The 16,492-nt window shown below is 46.3% G+C and overlaps 1 protein-coding gene across 1 annotated transcript in view; it reads right to left on the bottom strand.

Annotated features, from left to right (window-relative positions):
• Positions 1-3,934: 3,934 nt before the first annotated feature.
• LOC133114576 (choline transporter-like protein 2) overlaps positions 3,935-16,492 on the bottom strand; it is a 22,627-nt gene continuing 10,069 nt past the window's right edge. The window contains 10 exon segments of the mRNA XM_061224083.1: positions 3,935-4,777; positions 8,357-8,441; positions 9,092-9,180; positions 9,619-9,689; positions 10,572-10,645; positions 11,874-11,977; positions 12,721-12,815; positions 13,608-13,870; positions 15,013-15,097; positions 16,043-16,135. Of these exon segments, the coding sequence (XP_061080067.1) occupies positions 4,668-4,777; positions 8,357-8,441; positions 9,092-9,180; positions 9,619-9,689; positions 10,572-10,645; positions 11,874-11,977; positions 12,721-12,815; positions 13,608-13,870; positions 15,013-15,097; positions 16,043-16,135 (1,069 nt within the window). The 3' untranslated portion in view covers positions 3,935-4,667.

Genomic DNA, 16,492 nt, shown 5'->3' with positions numbered 1-16,492 from the left:
TCCAGTCCCACAGTGTCTGCTGGTATTTGTGGTTTCCTTTCAATCAGCTGCAAATTAACGCCTTGAGAACAAGGTGTGCGGACTCTTTAGCCAATGAAAGACTTTGAAATGTATCTCTCGTGCTGAAACACGCCAAACACCAGCACACACTGTGGCCCTCCGGGGCTGGAGTTTGACACCCCTGGTGTAGTGTGACAAGAAAAAATTCTGGAGAGCCTGTGGCTCTCCAGGAACATGGCTGCCAGCCCCTGGTTTAAATGTACACTGGGGTTCAGCCTCAGATGAGGCGTCATGAAGGCCTTTGTGTCCTGTCAACACAACAGCTCAAGCTAGGTTTTGAAACAGCTGGTAGCTGGTTGACCAGTTCAGACCAGCGCCCAGCTTGAGATGGTTTGACCAGCAACCAGCTCAGACAAGCTGGCATAGCAGGTGGAGAAATGACTCAACATGCTGACATGCCCAAGATTTTTTTTTTTTTTTAATAGCTGCCAACATATTTATCGTGGGTGTATTTCCCAGCTGCATGAAATCATTCATTAAAGACTTCAAAGGTCGAGGAGTTATTTGTAAATATTTATAAAATGTATACACTTGAATGATTTGCAGCCATGCGTGTACACCAGCTTCACAAAGGCAGAGAATCTTTTTTTATTTGCAGTGAGTTGGAATTTGATGCCCTTTTTAATTATTTGTGAGGCAAAATGAACCAACCCAAACAAAGGTTCAAGAATGCAATTTCTTTCTTTTTTTTTTAGCACTGGCCCCAAGTTAAACAGCATTTAAAACACTGTGCTCTTAAAACGAAAAGGGGAATTAAGAGTACAGGTTTGATGGCCTGTGGAGTCAGTCATATGCTGGCAGGCAGGTACAGACCGCAAAGTATGATTCGCACTTCAATAAAGCAATCTTATCTGGACGCCCTGTTAACGTAATATCGGGTCGCAAGGCAGCCGTTAAAGAGCCGCTAATCTGCAATGTCAAACGGTTTGCTGATAAGCTCTTGATGTGCGCTGATGCTGAAACGTTGGCGATCTGAATATTTTACTAATTACTAAATAATTCTCGTTCTGACACCGCCCGAAAGATCAATACTACACTCTAATAAATTATGACTTCATTAAATTATGGACAGTGGTTGCACACAGGATTATGAAGCATATGAGATGTCACCTGATTAAGCATGTGTACCAAGGACTTCACTGACGTCAGATATACTTAATAATTGGGCGGCCTGTAGCGTAGTGGTTAAGGTACATGACTGGGACCCGTGAGGTTGGTGGTACGATCCCCGGTGTAGCCACGATAACATCCACACAGCCGTTGGGCCCTTGAGCAAGGCCCTTAACCCTGCATTGCTCCAGGGGAGGATTGTCTCCTGCTTAGTCTAATCAACTGTACGTCGCTCTGGATTTGGCATTCATGGGATGCCAAATCCCATGAATGTAATAATTGTGTGTGTAACCATTGTCTATAGTTCTTTAAAGTAAACCCAGTGATTCATTTTTTGAACGAATACAACAATGGAGTTGTAATACAAAAAAAAACTATCATTGTGGCTACGCAACACTTCAAATAGTACAGTATGAAAGTATCATTCATGAGCGAACAGTAGAAGAGTCCTCGAGTTACAGGATTTTGGTTTTGTTGAGAAGACAGCAGGGTTCTCCCCACAGAATGTGGGTTTAACTGTTCCTGGCTCACATAACCTGTGGCATCCAGGGGCCATTGTACTCTGGGTTTTGCGTCAGGATCAGATGATAATATCGCTGTTGTCATGTCAACCCGTTTATGTCTGTACTACCGTTTGGTAATCTCTGCTGTAATAGAAGGTTCCGGAAAATGTATTCCCCCAAATGCACGTGTACAGGTGCATCAAAAAAAAAAAAAAAAAGAATTGTGGAAAAGTTTTTTTTTTCTTTTTTCTGTAAGTTAATTCAAAAAGTGAAACTTTCAGATATTCTAGATTCATTACACATAAAGTGAAATATTTCAAGGCAAAAATCTAGTATCTCAAAATATTAGAATATTACATAATCAAAAAGGATTTATAATACAGAAATGTCGACCTTCTGACAAGTATGTTCATTTATGCACTCAATACTTGGTCAGGCAATCATGGGGAAGACTGCTGACTTGACAGTTGTCCAGAAGACACTCATTGACACCCTCCACAAGGAGGGTAAGCCTCAGAAGGTCATTGCTGAAAGGGCTGGCTGTTCGCAGAGTGCTGAATGAAAGCATATTCATGGAAAGTTGACTGGAAGGGAAAAGTGTGGTAGGAAAAAGTGCACCTTCTTTGAGATGCACCTGTATGTCGTGGCTATTAAATACTGTAATCTGTACTAAATCCACTTGACATGAAGCTTATGTGCCTGTCCACTTCACACGTACAGTGCAGTCCGTAAGTATTTGGACAGTGGTACAATTTCCGTCCTTTTGGCTCTGTACTCCAACACACTGGATTTGAAATCAAACCATGAATATGAAGTGCAGACTGTCAATTTTTTTATTTGAGGAGAGGATTTTTTTCATCCGTGGCAACCCGGGTCAGGATCACATCCTTTTTATACATGGGACCCCCCATTTTAGAGGACCAAAAGTAATTGGACAGCTGGCCTCTGAACAGTTTCTGGTTAGTGAGGTGCATTCAATGGCTTCCGTAGTGCAGGCTTTCAGAAGCTTTCATGTGACGACAGAAAGTGCCAAGCTGCTCAAATGGTTAGGCAAAAGAGCTGAGATTAGCAATTCATGCTTGCAGAGACAGATGCATTGACTCCATCTAGTGATGTAAAGTCAGAACTACAAGTCACAACCCAACAATCTTCATTGATCAAGCGGTTGGCCCGAACAAAACCCAGCATACAACCGAGAGAGCTGTGTAATGACTGAGAACTACAACACTGAAGCAGCGGACCCCACCGTGGGCCTGGAGAGGCCACAGGGCGTGCTGGGGTCTGCTGGGTTCATTGTTAGTTGACAAATGAACTACTGATGCACCAAAACCATTTCAATTTTACTTTAAATGCAACCATTTACCATTACAACTAAACTATATGAACAGCCGAGCCGGAACAGAACAAAGCTGGAACTACTTTGTCGGTGTCCTACAGTGATGATGACATCATGACATATTTCTGGGGACAGCCAACTTGAATATTGGTCAAGTTTTTGAAAAATTGCAAATGCATACTAGCGCATTGTTCTAAGACATGCATTCACAGGTGAAATGTGACTGAAAAAAATGCAACGTACCTGCAAATACTGGAACAATCCGGTCTGAAAAAAACCAGGATAAAACCTACATAGGATCGCAAAAACAAAAGGGATTTCACAGAGTGGTGTGTGTGTGTGAGTGCGTGAGTGTGCGTGTATGGTTGAGTTTTGATGATAGAAACACTGTCCCATATTGCATTATGGGAACATACTCAGGAAATTTTACTAAATCAAGCAGCACCTCTCCCCATCCCTCCCTACCTCCCTGTGACCTTAATTGTTGTCTTTGTGATTTACGTTGTTTCGGTTTTTTTTAGTTGGCTAGGTAAGCAGTATTTGGATAGTTAAGTTTGGTCACTTTTGCTTGGTTGTTTGTTTGTTGTTTAAAAAATAAAAAAAATAAAAAATAAAAATAGGCCCTGGTCCTGATCTTTGTTGTACGGGTAGCAATTGAAATTGTACTTCCCTCTAGGGTCTTTCAGCGCACTTATCCCTGGTTATGGGGATGCACTTTGTTGTACGTCACTCTGGATAAGAGCGTCTGCCAAATGCCAATAATGTAATGTAATGTAATGCAGATGTACACCAAGCAATATCGATGACCGTTCACGGTAATGTAAAATGGCCCCCATATGATCAAATACTTCAGTCATAAATATACTATTATCTTCCCCGCCAAAAAAATGTTTTCCCCATAACTGGTATAAAAATAGACAGGAGATATGTAGAAAAGATTTTATTTTTCGGTTTTAAAATGCCAAATCCTAAGGCACCCAGAAATGGCAGCTCCTTCACGCGGGCTGAACAACGCCTCCACACCAGACCTTTGGTAACGTCGTTAACACACACATCCCCCGAAATACCAACGAGTAACACTGGAACTCAGCATAATTTAGCATTTAGAACTCAAAGCACTTAACAATTCTTCAGTTTGTACAACTACGATTAATTAATAAACCATAAAAATAAAAAAAAGACAAACGAAAATACGTCTTGTGCTTTTTCGTGTAACATGCTCCACAGAAATCGAAGGCAGAAAAAGAATCCTTCCCGTAGATGGCAGACAGTTTGCGAATAAGGTACATTTCCAGTAATAGTTTGGTAGCGACCACTTCATCTCGCTGGATGGGGCCCACAGGGTCTCCTGATAAAGCAACCATGCCAGGCTGACACTTAAAAACTTACCATAGGCCCGTAACAAAAACTACCCACGAAGAAACATAGATCAACGGCACTTCTTACGCCCTAGGTATTGTAGTTGCGTTCCAAATCAAAGGCACTTGCGAAATAGTGGAAAGCTTATTGTAAAAATAAAAAAAATATGCCAATGGCTTTGTAAAATGTCCACACAGGCACTGTGACACCCTGGATGAACTTCACTTACTCCACTATATACAGACAAGGCAGCCAATCAGGGCCGATTTCAGCGCCAGGCCCCTCCCCCGCCCCAGGAGTTAGGACTCCGTGGCTGCGGAGTCGTTCTTCTTCTTTAGTACTTTCAGAAGATTATCAGGCATCAGGTAGGGCCTCTCAGCACTCCCATCGTTCCTCTCCAGGTCCTCCACTGGAGGGAGAGAGAGAGAGAGAGAGAGAGAGAGAGAGAGTGGGGGGGAAAGGAAAGAGGGGAGAGTGGAGAAAGAGGAGTGGGAGAGAGAGCGGGAGAGAGAGAGGAGAGTGGGGGAGAGAGAGAGCAAAAGGGATGGAAATGGAGGAATAAGGAGAAGAAACAGCAGAGGAACAAAGACAGATGCCAAGAATCAAACTCATGTCTTTAACCATCCTCACTGGACACAGGAGGAGACAACTCACCACATACAGCCAGCACTTTAAACTGAAACTAAAAAAGCCTTTAAGATCACTGGTCAATGTATCAATAACAACCGATACAAACATAGTCCACAAGACACTTTCCAAAATGCCCTGCCATTCAGTAGGTTCTTCAGCCAAGCATGTTAAATGATAACTGCAAACCATACCCTAAAAAGATCAGGAAGTGTGGTGTATCCCAAAAACCAACAGAGAGCATAAAACACGAGGAAGAGCTCTCAGTGGTACAGAAAGAGTTGGTATTTTTAATAAAGATGTTATCGGCATGCAACAGAGACAGACAGAAGAAACAGGACAGGAAGTTGTCAGAGCACAGAGCACAGAGGGTTTGATCAGTGCAGGAAGTTGCGCCATGTTGGTACAACCCCTTCTGGCAGTCAGAAAGTTCCAAGGCAAGACGGTGTTTGATTGTATCACGTCTGGAAAAAAACCCCCAGCTTTCGCTTGGAGCGACTACACGGACTGCGATCGAGTAGAAGAGTCAGTCAGCATTCCAAAATGGGGGAAGGGGTTTGACATTTGGTTTTGTTCGGTAACAGTACAAGCATACAGTAATAACAGTAAGGCTGTTCAGAGTTTTGTAAACAGAGTTTGAGAGAAGTAGTTGTGTTGCATATATCAACATCAAAAAGACAAAATCTAATCATTTTCAGGCCCGTATACAGATTTAAGAGTTTACAGTTTAAAACAGACAAACGTACCCTGTGAGAGAGTTAAAAAAAACTACCATACGCCTTCAGCCCAGAAAATCAGAGAGGATTGACAAGATCCCTGGCTAGCTTTTCCTCCCTGTTGTCCTGTTCTCACTAAGACGCACATATTTCTGAGCATACTGATGTTTGATCGGAAGACAAACCGGTTTTCTCTGGGTGTTCTTGGCACGATCTGTGCAAGGCATCTTGGGAGGTAGGGAGAAGTAAACGAGGGTCATTCTTTATATGTCGACACATGCAATCCACGGACACCTGCCAGTCTACCATCGCTCCTATAACGTGTATATTTCCACCCAGATTAGAGCCAAGTGTTCAAAAAGAAATGCCAAAGCCCGATTTCTCAGAGACTAAGCTTAGTCCTGGACTAAATGTTTTGTTGTCTAAGTTTGTACGTAGAATCTCCACTGAAAACGAAATTTAGTCGAGTACTGCCTGTGTCCGTGAAACTAGCCCTCTGTGTTGTGACAGGACTTAACTGGAGAAGCTACACAAAGACATAGTTCCCATAATCCTTTGCACCAGAGGGACAGAGATTCAGTCCACTTCCTGGTCAGTTTTCTGTTGAATTTTGGTGGACATCAGACTCCAGGTTTTTGGGGCATTCAATTAAGCACTAGGGGTTTTCAAGACCAGGCTTGATAAGGTGCTAGATACTATTTCGCTTTTAGGCAAACTAAACAGTAGGTACAGTTTAGTGGTAGGAAAAGGCGAGCACTGCGGGGCTGAATGGCCTGTTCTCACCATTATGTTGTTAAGTGAAGAAGTCACTAATTGCTGAAAAACTACCCATTACTTCTCTGGGTGCTGATAGAAATAAAGAACACAAACCCCTGATTCTACAGGGCTGGAGTTTCACACCCCTGGTCTACAGCCGTACTGATTGACGAGACGCAAACCAGGTCTCACCAGTATACCGCTATTATACGCAAACAAGGGGCCGAACTAGATATCGAGGGTGTCAAGAGGTTTGTCAGTTGAATCGGTCTGCTGCGCGTATGGCGATTGGGCGCCCTGCTGCTGATGCTGCAGCTGGATCTCCTCGCCGTCCAGCTGGGGGGGCGGGGCCGGCGCGTCTGGCTCCGCCTCCTCCTCCGGGGGCAGCTGTCCGTCACTCTTGGTGAGGATGTCGTGGAGTCCGGGGGACATGTAGTACGGCCGGTCCTCCGAGCCATCGTTACGCTCCAGGTCCTCGCCTGGTGTGTGTGTGTGTGTGTGTGTGTGTGTGTGAGAGTGTGTGTGTGAGTGTGTGTGTATGTGTATGTGTGTGTGTGTGTGTGTGTATGTGTATGTGTGTGTGTGTGTGTGTGCGTGTGTGTGCGTGCGTGCGTGCGTGCGTGAGTGCGTGTGTGTGTGTGTGTGTATGTGTGTGTGTGTGTGCGTGTGTGTGTGTATGTATGTGTGTGTGTGTGCGTGTGTATGAGTGAGCACGCGGGCGCATGTGCGTGTGCATGTGTGAGCGTGTGTGTGTGTGTGCGCGAGTGTGTGTGTGCGCGAGTGTGTGTGCGTGTGTGTGTGTATGCACGTGTGCGTGTGTGTGAGAGTGTGTGTGAGCGCGTGTGAGGTTGTTGTGGGACGGTGGGGCAGTACGAAGCAGGACAGACCCAGCAGACAGGGGTGAAGGGGGGGGGTGGGAATAAACGGTGTGAGTTTGGGGAGGTTAGGAGAGGGGGAGTGGGAGGAGAGGGGGAGGTTAGGAGAGGGGGAGTGGGAGGAGAGGGGGAGGGAGGAGGAGGGAGAGAAGAAGAGAAAGAGACAGAGAGCAAAGTCAGAAACAAAGTGAGCGCAGTTCATGCGTTTTAGTTTTGAAGGTTAGATGCGTGTCAGTGGGACCAGCACCCAGGAAATTAAAGAGCACAGTGGTTTTATCCACACCCCAAGGTAAGGTGTCACAGATACCTCAGGGCCTGAGATTAGCGTTAGCATGCTGCACGTGTGAGTGGAAAAACAGCATCACATTAGCAGTGTTAAAGGTTATTGAGAAAAGAAATGGAGAAAGGGCTAATCACCCACAGACTTATGCTGGAACCCACTTAATATGCCCACAAAATCTGGGCCTGGTTGCATTTCAATTCAGTCCATTAAAAAAAAAAAGCTAAATCCATTTGCAAACTGAAAAACGCCCGTTGTGTTCCGAGACGGTTTTGAAATTATGAAACTGAGTTTCAGAAGCTGCACTGACCTGAGCTGATACCAGATCTACTAAATTATTCAAACAACAGAATCCCTCAAAAGGAAGCTTCATCCACTGCGAGCACTGGAGAAATTTCAGCCTGCATTCATTCAAGTGGCATTGGCTGGCCTCACAGAGACCTGTGACAGGATTTTGGGATGTAAAGGTTTGTGGCAGTACTCACAGAGACCTGTGACAGGATTTGGGGATGTAAAGGTTTGTGGCGGTACTCACAGAGACCTGTGACAGGAGTTTGGGAGGTAAAGGTTTGTAGTGGTACTCACAGAGACCTGTGACAGGATTTTGGGGATGTAAAGGTTTGTGGCTGGCCTCACAGAGACCTGTGACAGGATTTTGGGGATGTAAAGGTTTGTGGCGGTACTCACAGAGACCTGTGGGGGTGTAAAGAGATGAGGTTTGAGGGGGTACTCACAGAAGCAGAGGAACAGCGTGTCCACACACATGGCGTAGACGCTGAAGAAGCCATGAGCGATGAGGTAGGACCCCACCACCACCGTCTGCAGGGAGAGACACGCAGAGACACGGGCAGGGCCTTATAAACACTCTATGGATGACTGGGAGCTGAGTTAGTACTCGGATGGGAGACCTCCTGGGAAAGCTTAGTTGCTGCTGGAAGTGGTTTTCATGGGCCAGTAGGGGGCGGTCTTCCCCCTGGCTAAATAAACCCCAATGCCCCAGAGCAGTGATGGGGACACTGTGCTGTAGGAGGTACTGTCTTTCGGACGAGACGTTAATCTGAGGTCCTGACTCACTCTGGTCATTAAAGATCCCACGACACTCTTCACAAAGACTAAGGGGTTCCCCGGTGTCCTGGCTAAATTCCCAACCCTGGCTCTCTCAACCTGCCACCTAATCATCCCCTGATTTAATTGGCAAAAAACATTGTTCTCTCCCTCTCCAGCTCAGCTGGTGTGCGGTGAGCATTCGGGCACAAAATGGCTGCCGTTGCATCACCCAGGTGGGTGCTGCACATTGGTGGTGAATGAGACAAGTTCCCCCCTCATCACTGTAAAGCACCGAGCGTGAAAAACGTACTTTGAATAAGAGAAAAGCGCGATATAAAATGCAAATTAATTATTATTCTGATAGCTCCGGTTTACAGCGGACATTAATGTACAGTAGCAGTGGTATCAGGGGCTGTACTCACCAGGATGGGGACCCAGTAGTAGTTGAGGGTGGGGATGGTCTCCTCAATCGCCTTAATCCTCCCAGAGAAGAAGAAGAACGCAAAGATCCCTAAAAACAGCAGGAAACAGAGCGATATCACTCAGCGTGAAAACACTCATCTCCTCCCACAGTGACTTCACTCAACATCAACACTCATCTCCTCCCAGTGACTCAACGTGAACACTCAATTATTTTATACTTGATATAATAAGCAAATATACAGTTAAATTGAGTAAAATATAGATTTATATTCAGTTGGAGATGTGTTCAGTGATTTCACTGATTCATATTAAATAAGAGTAGTTCAGGGATTATTACTTTTTACATTTAGCCCACGCTCTTAGCCAGAGAGATGTTACAGGCTATTAAGCAGAATAATATACTATATTATTTGTAAATGGTACATTAGAGACAGAAATGCAGCAGCAGCATCAGCCTGGCTCTGTGGGAGTGAGACCAGCGGACACAGCTGACAGAGCCCATGCTAACCTCCCACACCGCACTTACCCACAGAACCCACAATCAGCAGTTTCCCCAGGAACAGGAGGAAGTCCGTCACCTTGTCCAACACCGCCACCCTGTGGACGCATGGAGACACTGCATGAGCATAACATCCACAGAAAAGCGTCCAACTCCCCCTGTCTAACCATTACATCATTACAGTCATTACCCAGAGCGACGTACAACAAAGTGCAAATCATAACCAGGGACAACTGCACTGATAACCCCTGAGGGAAGTACAGTTCCAAGTGCTGGAGTGATCACATCGATACGAACTTCAACCCGTGTAGAATAATCAGATAAACTGCCCAAGCAGCAATACCAGTGTTGGCAACCATGGGAAATATCACAGACTAAGCAGATGGCCAACAGCTACGCTGCATTCATCCTTTCCTTTAGTTAAACCTCAAGAGGATCTGGTCACTAACTAATGTGCTTCACACATCCACTCAAACTTCATCGTACTCAGTCAGACATTCTCGGAAGGTGCATGTCATTACAATGACTCAGCCCTCTACAGGAGGGAGAGGTCGGTCTATCAGTGTTAACAGGCTGTGGAGCGGGCCCACCCTGCCAGTGAATCACCCACATCAGCACTCTGAACCGGAGGTTAGAGCAGCGCTAGCTTCTGCAGTCTGACGTGTGTGTGAGCGAAACGGGCTTTCAGGGGGACCCTGGAGGGCGGGGAGGGGGTCTGACTGACGCTGAAGTTACGAGGGGAAGAACGTGTGGAAGGACATCGAGGGGGATGGAAAACTCTCCCACATCTGACGGACACGCGCACACCCATCGTTTTCCAGGAAGTGGAAGGAAAAAAAAGCTTCGATGTGAAAATTTGGAAGTTTTGTGGAATGCATACTTCAAGACGGTTTGGCATGGTTACGAAGAACTGACTGAGCCGAGGAGGAAGTGAATTTTGATTTCAGCGTGTCATGTGATTAGACACCAGGAGCTCTCACCTGATCAGGTTCCTCATGAGCAGGAAGAAGGCATCCTTGGCAGACGTGCAGAAGTTCTTGCCGTACATCGCCACCTACAGGGGGAAGATGCCATTACAGACGATCGGTTTTTGAATCAAGTTGCTCTTTGCCGTGACTGGGGTTAAAATAGACCACTGGTATCATACGCAATCCTTGTATCTCCATTTTTAAGTTTCATAAAAGAATATACAGGACCATGTGTGTTGTCGGTGTTTCTTGGCTGATTAACTAAGTTTATTCAAAGCACCATGCAACCAGCACTTGAGTAATGAAATATAGTTATAAAAAATATAAAAATTCTAATTTAGGAGATATAATGCGATTGTAATCATGCTGATGAAATCCCAAGAGAAGGCGTAGTGTGATTTTAAAAACAGAAACGTTTATGAGACATTTAAACAGATTCAGGAGTCTCAGCTGCAGTTGGAGCATGCTCAGTGTGGACCAGCCTGTGTTACAGTTGGAGCATGCTCAGTGTGGACCAGTCTGTGTTACAGTTGGAGCATGCTCAGTGTGGACCAGTCTGTGTTACAGTTGGAGCATGCTCAGTGTGAACCAGTCTGTGTTACAGTTGGAGCATGCTCAGTGTGGTGCAGTCTGTGTTATAGTTGGAGCATGCTCAGTGTGGACCAGTCTGTGTTATAGTTGGAGCATGCTCAGTGTGGACCAGTCTGTGTTATAGTTGGAGCATGCTCAGTGTGGACCAGTCTGTGTTACAGTTGGAGCATGCTCAGTGTGAACCAGTCTGTGTTAGTTGGAGCATGCTCAGTGTGGTGCAGTCTGTGTTAGTTGGAGCATGCTCAGTGTGGACCAGTCTGTGTTAGTTGGAGCATGCTCAGTGTGGACCAGTCTGTGTTCGTTGGAGCATGCTCAGTGTGGACCAGTCTGTGTTAGTTGGAGCATGCTCAGTGTGGACCAGTCTGTGTTAGTTGGAGCATGCTCAGTGTGGACCAGTCTGTGTTAGTTGGAGCATGCTCAGTGTGGACCAGTCTGTGTTAGTTGGAGCATGCTCAGTGTGGACCAGTCTGTGTTAGTTGGAGCATGCTCAGTGTGGACCAGTCTGTGTTAGTTGGAGCATGCTCAGTGTGGACCAGTCTGTGTTAGTTGGAGCATGCTCAGTGTGGTGCAGTCTGTGTTAGTTGGAGCATGCTCAGTGTGGTGCAGTCTGTGTTAGTTGGAGCATGCTCAGTGTGGACCAGTCTGTGTTAGTTGGAGCATGCTCAGTGTGGACCAGTCTGTGTTAGTTGGAGCATGCTCAGTGTGGCCCCCTGGCAGACCCACCATGATATATGCGTTTCTGTTGAGGAACTTGATGAACTTTTCCAGACACCAGAAGCAGCACTTCAAACAGATCATCAGGAACTTCGTGCATTTATTATGGGTCCCTGTGGGCGAGGAACAAAAACAGCACATTACAATCCATCAGCCAATAGCACTGCTGCTCGTTAGCACGTTACAATCTACCAGCCAATAGCACGGCTGCTAATCAACACATTACAATCTACCAGCCAATAGCACTGCTGCTCCTAAGCACTGGTGAACAACAACAGTACTCCGAAACCAGCCATCAAGATTTTAAATGAAAATGTTTAACTACATGATCTGAATCCACAGGCTCTGGCAGTGAGATCATATATTTAACTCAGTTAATATAAAATCCAGGAAGTTAACCAAACATGTCCTCCTAATGATACACAGGCAGCCTTGATTTCCTTTTAAAGCAAGTTCTGTTATTTAATTATTATTGTTATTCAGAGCATAGTGTGTAAAATGGCAGGCATTTATATAGCGCCTTTATCCAAAGCGCTGTACAATTGATGCTTCTCCATTCACCCATTCATACACACACTCACACACCAACGGCGATTGGCTGCCATGCAAGGCCCCGACCAGCTCGTCAGGAGCATTTGGGGGTTAGGTGTCTTGCTCAGGGACACTTCGACACAGCCCGGGCGGGGGATCGAACCGACAACCCTTCGACTGCCAGACGACTGCTCTTACTGCCTGAGCCATGTCGCCCCATGTGTAATATAAGCTTGGACCAAATCAGGCCTACAATGAGACAAAGTCTCTTATGAACTTTGACCTCTGCTCAAACAGGATATGATGTGTGTGTGCCAGCCCTCACCCTTCAGCTTGTGGTCCAGGTACTCCAGCAGAACCCGGATGGTCTGGACCAGCGCCAAGAGCAGAGAACCGAAGGCCAGGGTGCCGGTGTGGTACCTGCACAGAGAGGGAGAGTTCATCATGACATAAAACCATTTACAATGGACATTGAGTGAGAGTAAATTACATATTTACAGTTGTTTAGGCTGCCGCCATTCTCCACTACGCACACACACACACACCAGGATTAGTTACTTATTCTTGAAAATAAAAAACAATCTCACAAAACTCCCAATGACAAAGGAACTATGTCTATATCGTGAAAACACCTGTTGTGAAATAATTAACCATACAGTACAAAAAAAACAAAAAGAGCCTCACACCCCCACCCAGACAGACAGACAGAATGCCACGCACACACACACACACACACACACACACACACACACACACACACAGATGGAATGCCATGCACACACACACACACACACACACACACACACATACATACAGGCGCACAGAGCACCTCACACACACACACACACACATACAGGCGCACAGAGACCCTCACACACACACACACACACACACAGGCGCACAGAGACCCTCACACACACACACACACACACACACAGGCGCACAGAGACCCTCACACACACACACACGCGCACACACGCACACACGCACACACGCGCACACGCGCACACGCGCACGCACACACACACACACACACACACACACACACACACACACACACACACAGACCCCCACACACACACACACACAGACCCTCACACACACACACACACACACACACACACAGACCCTCACACACACACACACACACACAGACCCTCACACACACACGCACACACACACACACACACACACACAGCAGTACGGTGATACCTGAGCGCGCGCCCCAGAGAGGAGAAGATGGGGCAGGCGGGCATGTCGTCTGGCTTCTTGAAGGCCCAGTAGTATGAGGCGAAGGCCCCGGCCAGGGTCATCTGCCCCAGCGCCGTCACGAAGTTGGCGCACCAGAAGAAGAGGAAGACGTTGTAGAACTGCAGGACGATCAGGTACTTGTGGTAGTACGACTCCCCGCCGTAGAAAGCGAACATGCACTGGGAGTCCGGGCAGTCCCGCTTCACCTCGCTCTCACGGAACGTCTGCAAGAGGGTCGGGGACAAAATGGCCGCCTCAGAGCGCAAACCTCCACTACAACATGACATTACATTACATTACATTACATTACATTATGGTCATTTGGTCAGACGCTCTTATCCAGAGCGACGTACGATAAAGTGCAAATCAGAACCAGGGACAAGTGCGTTGAAGACCCGAGAGGAACGTACGGTCCTAGAGTGATCACACAGACTTACACAAACTGGAACGCTTTAAGACTTTCCAACCAGCATACCATGGGTGGTCGCTAGAATACCCTGAATACTAAAACAATTATACATAAGTGCAACAATAACCTATAGCATACACACGGCTAATTATAGCAGTGAGGTAGGCCTGAAGAGGTGTGTTTTCAACATGTCCCTACAGTACACCCTCTCCTAGGTATTACTTCTAAAAGGGGTTTGAAATCTGAATGAGGATTCCTGGGTAAAAGAGGGCAGTTATCCCCCCCCTTTCCAACTGAAAAGCTGGAACGAGACAGCCTCATTTGAATCATAGCCTCATTTGAATCATACCCTTTACTACATTTCCCAGAATGCACAGCACAGCATTCAGTGTGATGTCATTCTGGGGGAAAAAGCAGCTCTCTGCGGCAGCCATTTGCTATTTTGGCTACTGCTAGCCTGGTTTCCACCTCTACCGTAGAACAAGCAGACCACTCTCTGAAGAGCCATCTGACAACTGCTTCATAACAGGCATTGTATCAAATCAAATTGGTGTATAAATCCGAAGCATTTTGCTTTCGAATGGAAAACAAATAATAGAATCAACTGCGGTCAAAGGCCAAATAACCACCTGGGCTCCCACAAATCCACGGATACTGAAAAATATCTACGGACCTCTACACCGACTTGGCATGCTTCAGTCGCAAATGAACAGTGTGAATTCACAACAGAAAAAGTTGTTCATGGAAGAGCCTATGCACTGGCAAGTCGCTTTGGATTCAAAGCGTCTGCCAATTGACAAATGTAAAATGCGATGTAGTCATGTTAGCTTTTAAAAAGGTACTTCAAATGGCCGACCTTTTTGGCACGAAGGCCCCTTTTAGACCTGTGGACACACACTGAAAGCAGGAGGTCTTCGTTTCGGGAGGGGAATTAACCCCGGACTGCTGAACACTTACCTCAGGGTCACAGGTGTTGTAGGAGTGCCTGCAGTCCGTCTCGTTGAACACTTTGTACACCGCCTCGTTCGAGGTCGCCAGGAAGCTGAGCGAGGTCGGTCAAGGAACGCAAGGCCCGTTTTTAAACGCCGCACCCTCTGGGGAGACAGCCCATCCCCAGCAGACGGGGCCCACGAACAGTGACGCGGCTATCTGAGTTTCAGCCGACCTGGAGTACGCCTGTTCTCCCCGTATTTGTGTGGGCTTCCTCTGGGTGTTTCCCCCCCCCCCACAATCCAGAGACATGTAGCCCAAGGTCTACAGGTGAAGTTTAGCTTCTACACCACTTTTTATTAATGTGCATTGACAGTGTCATACACACTAATAGATAAAACATACGGTCGTATAAAAGCCCAGTACAGCCAAAGCACCAGCGTCTACTGTAGAAGGAAACACTACCGGCCTGCACTCCATCTTGGCTCAACCAAAGCAGAATGAACATCTACAATGCGGTCACACAAGCCCTGCACATTCCACATCTAACCCCATGTCCTCAAACCCACTTACTGTTTAAAGCCCTCCATTCTCGAAATCCCTCCGGCACCGTAAATCCACCGCGGCACTTTACTCCAGGCTGCAGGTTTACACTGCCTCTGATCCGTGCCAAAACCTTAATGTAAGCACTCCCATAGGTCGCTCCGGAGAAGTGCATCTGCTAACTGCCCAAATGCGAATGCAATATTTATTTTGTTGTGGAAGCAAATCCATGTGGAGAAAATCCTCTCGGTTGTGTCTGAAACCTGAAGTCCCACACTCAACGGGGAGATATAGGGCCCGATATACTAAGTATTTCATTTGTTTATTTATTATTTCTTATTTGCATATGCAGACCCTTTTAGCACACACAAAAATAACACAACCAGTTATTGGTGCAAAACAAACACCATGACCAATCATCGCCCATGTTATTGGTTTAGCCTCAGTTCAGCGCATCGGAGTTGTACATCTGCTGAGTACATAGAGCATCTGCGCTCGGAACACAGAAGGATACACGGCCGTGATGGCCCAGTACGCGATCACCAGCGACAGGAGGGCAAAGGTCAACAGAGGGTAGAACAGCGATGACATCACATAGCCGATAGCTCTGCAAAACAACAAAGGTCAATTTGCGGTAACATTACATTTTATCACTCAGAAGCACACCGTCCAATTACTTTTGGTCCCTTAAAATTGGGGGAAACTGTATAAAAGGGAGGCAGTTTCTACAAGATTGTCCAATACAAAATGAAATACCGAAAAATTAAAGGTGACCGTCTGCCCTTTAGTCTCATATTCATGGTAAATGGTAAATGGTTGGCATTTATATAGCGCCTTTATCCAAAGCGCTGTACAATTAATGCTTCTCATTCACCCATTCATACACACACTCACACACCGACGGCGATTGGCTGCCATGCAAGGCGCCGACCAGCTCGTCAGGAGCATTTGGGGGTTATTAGGT

This window comes from Conger conger, chromosome 16, assembly GCF_963514075.1.
Source record: "Conger conger chromosome 16, fConCon1.1, whole genome shotgun sequence".
Classification (NCBI taxonomy): domain Eukaryota; kingdom Metazoa; phylum Chordata; class Actinopteri; order Anguilliformes; family Congridae; genus Conger; species Conger conger.
Note: the sequence above shows the minus strand (reverse complement) of the source record. Positions and strands in the feature narration are given on the sequence as shown.